This window comes from Humulus lupulus, chromosome 5 (assembly GCF_963169125.1).
Source record: "Humulus lupulus chromosome 5, drHumLupu1.1, whole genome shotgun sequence".
Classification (NCBI taxonomy): domain Eukaryota; kingdom Viridiplantae; phylum Streptophyta; class Magnoliopsida; order Rosales; family Cannabaceae; genus Humulus; species Humulus lupulus.
In genome coordinates, this window is record NC_084797.1 from 16612778 (window position 1) to 16618695 (window position 5918).

At 35.5% G+C, this 5918-nt stretch overlaps 1 protein-coding gene across 1 annotated transcript; it reads right to left on the minus strand.

Moving 5' to 3' along the window:
- Positions 1-4634: 4634 nt before the first annotated feature.
- Positions 4635-5679, minus strand: LOC133778893 (uncharacterized). The gene is made up of 3 exons (XM_062218906.1): positions 4923-5679; positions 4805-4834; positions 4635-4684 (listed from the first exon to the last, which is right to left on the minus strand). The coding sequence occupies exons 1-3, from the start codon at positions 5677-5679 to the stop codon at positions 4635-4637; spliced, it is 837 nt and encodes a 278-aa protein (XP_062074890.1).
- Positions 5680-5918: the final 239 nt, after the last annotated feature.

The window sequence follows — 5918 nt, forward strand, 5'->3', positions numbered from 1 at the left end:
TTTGTTATGCCAAGAGTGGCACCAGTTTTTGCTCAGCCTAAGGTTGAGAACATGTGGGAATTACTATATGAGAGATTTTAAGAATATTACCCTCTAGTTTTTTAGGGAGGCCTAGATCCATTCAGAGCTGAACAATGGATGGGTATGATCAGTTCCATCATCGACAATATGGGGGTGGTAGGTCACGATAGGGTGATCTGTACTATATATGTGTTACAGGAAGATGCCCGAACTTTGTGGGAAGTGGTATCCTAGACACGAAATACAACTGCGATGAATTGGGAGGAATTTAGGCAGTTGTTTAAAGAAAGATATTATTGTGATGCAGTTAAGACTGCAAAGGAAAATGAATTTCTAAACCTAGTTCAGGGAAATAAAACAGTAACACAATATGTTAACAAATTCAATGGGTTGTCCAAGTTTTCTTTTGATATGGTACCCATATATGTGGCTTGGAAGGAGCGATTTATCCAGGGATTGAATTCTGGAATAGCTCGGGGTGTTAGAATCGCCTCAGTACATGAGATCTCTACCTATGCTCAGGTGGTAGGGAGGGCTCTTGTTATTGAGAGCACAGGGAATGAGATATGGAGGGAGAGTGCCGAAGAGCGCGGAGCTCAGGCAGTGATACCTCTGTTTATTGGATCAAGCAGAGGCAGAGGCCCCAATTATCAGAAAATAAATGCTACCCAATGATCAGAAAATAAATGCTATCAACATATTCGATATCTATGGAATAGAAAAGGGGTTCTGAAATGTTCAGATAGGCCATCAGGGCAAGGATGAGTATTGGAAACTCTACCCAGAATGCGCTCGATGCAAGAGGTGCCATATGGAGGAATGTCGAACAAAGGCATGTTTCTTATGTGGGATGGTTGGACATCTCAAGAGGGATTGCCCAAGGACAGGGAAGGATGAACCAAAGGGGGCGGACAGCTCGACTCCAGCTCGAGTGTTCGCTCTAACGCAATCAAAGTCAGAGACTGAGACTGAGGCTGGTCCCTCAGTAGTGGCAGGTTAGCATCCTAGTTCTGATTCCTATATTATGCTTATTGGTTTTGGTGCCATGCTATTCTATGTTTTGTTGCATCTAGTAGAGGCACAGACTTAGTGTGTGGGTTACGTGATTATGTTGGGATGAGAATATGGAACCCTATTGGTAACTTTGAAGGGATGAATTAGATTATTGTGGGAAAAGATTCATCAGTTGACTTGATAGAGTTTGTTATGACTGACTTTGATACGATCTTGGATATAGATTGGTTAGCCAAGTATGGGGCAATGATAGATTGCAAGGAAAGATGGTAACCCTTGAGCTTAAGGGTGAGAAACCCTTTGTATTTGTTGGCACTGTTCATGGACCCCGTATATTTATGATATTTGTACTAAGAGCTAGAGACCTATTGCAAGGAGGATGCATAGGATTCTTAGCTAGTGTGGTGGATAACACTTAGGTTGTGCCAGTGGGATCATGAAAGACTAGATTAGATTGTGAGTTTTCTGGATGTGTTTCCAGATGATCTGTCAAGGTTACCTCTACACCGAAAGATAAAATTGTTATTAACTTTGTGCCAGGGATGGAACTAGTGTCTAGGGCACTGTATTGAAAGGCTCCAGTGGAGCTGAAGGAAGTTACAAGATAAGACGGTATTCTTCAAGAGGAATCTTTGATCTAGCTATCACCAACTGAGGATCAAGGAGAAGGATTATGCAGAAGACTACTTTTTGTATCAGATTTGAGCATTATGAGTTTTTAATTATGTCATTTTGATTGACTAATGCTCTGGCAGCACTTGTGGATTTGATGAACATGATGTTCAAAGAGTATCCAAATTGGATTGTGATAGTCTTTATCGATGATATTTTTGTATACTCTCAGTCAAAGATTGACCAAGGCCAAGGAATGCCTCAGAGGTCAAGAGTTTCCTTGGATTGGCAAGGTATTACATGAATTTTGTGGGAGGATTCTCAAGGATGGTTACCTCGTTGACAGAGATGACATGCAAAATCAAAAGTTTGCATGGACATATAAGTGTGAGAACAACTCCCAAGAGCAGAAGCGGTGATTGAGTACAACTCCAGTTCTGAGTCTTTCTATAGATCAGAACAAGATTATGGTTTATTGTGACGCCTCGAGAAGAATTTGGTTGTGTCCTTATATAGACAGAAAAGGTGATTGCCAATACATCATATCAGTTGAAGGATATGACCAGAGCTAGAGTAGAGTTATTGGTGGGCCAGTTTGCCAACATTATGTTTAAGTTTACTCTTTTAGAGAGGATCAAAGAAAAGCAGTTGAGTGACCCACAGATGGGAAGGATTGGAGGGGATGTCCTGGTTGGAATAGCTAAGGATTATACAGTGTCAGACATGAGTTTATTGAGGTATAAGGATCGGATTTGGGATCCGATGGACACTGAGATCATACGGGAGATTATGGATGAATCTCATACTACCCCTTATTTTCTACATCCAAGCACCATGAAGATGTATCAGGATCTAAAAGCTATATATTGGCGACCTGTGATAAAGAGGGACATAACTGAGTACGTGGCAAAGTGTCGACCTAATCGTAAAGCTGAGAAGTCTCTTTTTTCATGGTTTGTAGAATTTGGGTGAAAGAAAAATTCTTTATCATGCTTTGTGCACTTTTAATGACTTGGGTTGTTTGTGTAGTTTTGGTTTAGGGACTATGGTCAGAAATCTTGAAGGAATTTTTCTAGCTTCTAAAGTTTCATTCTCGAATAATGGGGTATTGACTCGAGCAACTGAGGCTTTAGTGGTGAAACAGAGATTAGATTTTGCCAATTCCCTTAATTTGAACTCATTATTCTTGGTGACATCGGATTACACTAAGGTGGTTAACATGGATGGAGGCAAGTGTATAGGGAGTTGAGGCTTGGCCGTCTCCATATTTTAAAAATAATTTTTTTTCACATTTGGACCCCCTTATTATTTTTTTATTCACTATATATCACCCCCCGTAGCTCAAGTATGCCTGATCTGTCCTAGTGGAGCATTTTTTGAATAACTCAAGACAATGATTCCTTGACTATGAGAATATTGTTGATAATATTAAAGATGTTTGTAATTTTTTTTATGTATTCTCTTCCACTCTTTCAGAAGCTCTAACTTGGTGGGCCTACAAGTTAGCTCAATATAACTTATGGTTTGAGGAAATTTCTCATTGAAGTTGTGGCAAATTTACCCATCTTATTGTAAATTGTTATGTGTTCTTGTTAAAATATAATAATAACAAAAGGAGTGCTATCTACAACCCCAATTACAACCTCTATACTTAGCCATGCCTTTATAATTTGACACGTACGTGTCAATGTCAATATCAAATAAAATAAAAATCTGACATGGTTTATTTACTAAATTGTCATTGCTTTTCACATAAACATAAAACTACCTCTTTGATAATAAAATTACTATTTTTTTTCCATTCTTTTTTACTTGAATATAAACACTTAATTTTATACTTAGCCGTGTCTTTAGTGTAATTGTCATTATATATATAGCTGGGGATTGTTTTGGTATAAAAAAAGAAAATTTAGATTTAAACATATACATACTAATTTATTGTTGTTTTTATCCAAAGGTAACTCCCAGGTATACTTATACATTTATTGTTGTTTTTGAAGGCGTATTTTATTTATACATTTATGTATATTTATATATTAGATAGAATTAACATATAATGCACGAATGCTTATTTATTTTTGTGCAGTTTTATCTATTTTCATCTTTTGTGTTGTTTTTAGTTATTTTTGTACTGTTTTTTAGTTGTTTAATTTATATATAGTTGTTTTTATGTTGTTTAAGTTTATGTATAATTGTTATGTTGTTGTGTTGATGTTTAATTGTTGCATAGTTATTTAATTATCATAATGATATAATATTTAAATTTAAATTAACACATATACCAAATATGTATGATGTTAAAAAATATCGAGTACCAAATAACATTATTGTAAAATTAGAGTACAAAAATGATATTTTATAAAAATAGAGAGTACCTATGTTTTCTAAATTAATGAATCATACTTTTCACTTGTTTATTTTTTTTTTTAATTTAGTTAAGATATCCTATTACTAAAATAAAAAATTTCCAATTCAGATTTTTCTTTTTTATTAAACAAAAAAAGTTTGTAATTACGTACCTACACCGTCCATTATTGACTCTGCGAGAAGACAACGAGTTATTAAAAAACATGTAATGGAAAAAGATAGAGGTAGGATGATAAAACCAAATATATAAGAAGCAGTCAGCAAATGTATAAGAAAGAACCGTTACCTGATATCTTTCCAGCCGTTGCCCCACCTGTAATTATCCAAAAGAACCTCTCAGAGAACATTGGACTTGGAGTCCACTCAAAATGTTCAAATTAAATATAGAGCTTAGTAAAACGTACATATCTCCCTGGAGAAACTGCCTAAGGAACCGAAGCATTGACCTACTTTTCCGTGATACAAACTATCTGTTTTCAACCATGAAAGATCAAAGCCATATATGTTTGAAATGGGTTTCTAAATGAAAGTTAATTCTTTTTAAATTATTAGTTAATAAGATAGCCCCTATTAATTAAAATAAAATTTTCAATATAGATTATTATCAAAAGTAAAAGCTCTTAATACGTACAAAGCGCATCCACTAAAAGGACTATGAAAGTGCCAATCCCTGCAAGAGGACAATGAATATCAGAAAAACAGATGTGATGAAACAATAAGTTCTAAAACACTACATTTAAATTAAAAAAAAAAACAATTTTATAACAAGTGTAGAAGTAAGAATTGTTACATGATAATATTACACCAGCCGTCGTCGAAGCTGTAATGATGAAAGATAACTTTAAGATTAGCTCTCAGAAGAAAGTTGGAGCAGTTGATTCAATAAAAAGCCAAGAAGAACTACTTACCTAAACATCGCATCTCGTTGGAATAATCGATGTAGCATTCATTATTTCCATTTTTGAAGAATGATATCAACCATGATATCTCAAAGCCATCTGTAAGCTGGTTGTGAATATCCACAAAAGAAGTATTCCTTCCGTTCACAACTGTCTGATTCGATACCAAGGTCCTTAGCACCGGGCGGCACGAGCTCGCCAAATCAGAAACGTGAAACAGACCATCGACCACATAATAATAATAAGAAGACGAAGAAACATGATCAGCAGTAGTTTTGGTTTTGGAATGTTGGGAGGCTAAAGTAGCACCAATATTGCAGTGAGCGGTGTCTACATAATTAGAGGAATTTACTGGATTTTCACATTTCAAAAAAACTATTCTCTTTGTTAGAATTTTCCAGTGATCGTAAAAGCGGAAACCATTGTACGAGCTGAAATCCACAATTCGCAGATTGTTATTTGGGAGAGAGGAGCAATTGGTTTTGTTAAGGTTGGAGTCCACAATTCGAATTGTGTAATTGGCATAATTGATTGAGCGCACGAAGTACTTGACAGAGTTCAAGTATAACACCGTAAGATTGTTCTCGCAAGAAAGCTCATAAATTGGGTAACCACACTCTTTTGGATCGGTATTAAGTCGGAAAGGACTGGTTATGGTGATGATATTATCACAAGAAGAAGGTGAGCAATGAGGATTTGAATATGCATTGGTAGTTTTAAGAAACAATAAGAAGGGGATGATCATGAGACAAAGAAGGTTTGCCATGGAAAATCTTGAAGAGAAGGATCTTCCTCTTTCCGGCCCTTTGGTACAGACTGGACAGAGAAGTCTTTTCCACACAAACAGAAATGATTAAATCAAATTTTTATTTATCATTAATAAAAATACTAATAACAAAAACAATAATGCCAATTTCTTTACAAATAACTATATATTCAGACACGTTCTAATCAACTTCACTACAGCCAAAACAAAATACTGTTGAGCATAAAATCTGAAAAATC

What these genes read in the sequence shown, in the direction of transcription:
- LOC133778893 (XM_062218906.1), bottom strand. Translation starts at nt 5,679, where the DNA reads ATGGCAAACCTTCTTTGTCTCATGATCATCCCCTTCTTATTGTTTCTT. An exon ending in CAACGAGATGCGATGTTTAG is followed by an intron (nt 4,835 to 4,922) that starts GTAAGTAGTTCT and finishes TCATCATTACAG; the next exon opens with CTTCGACGACGGCTGGTGTA. An exon ending in GGCTGGTGTAATATTATCAT is followed by an intron (nt 4,685 to 4,804) that starts GTAACAATTCTT and finishes GTCCTCTTGCAG; the next exon opens with GGATTGGCACTTTCATAGTC.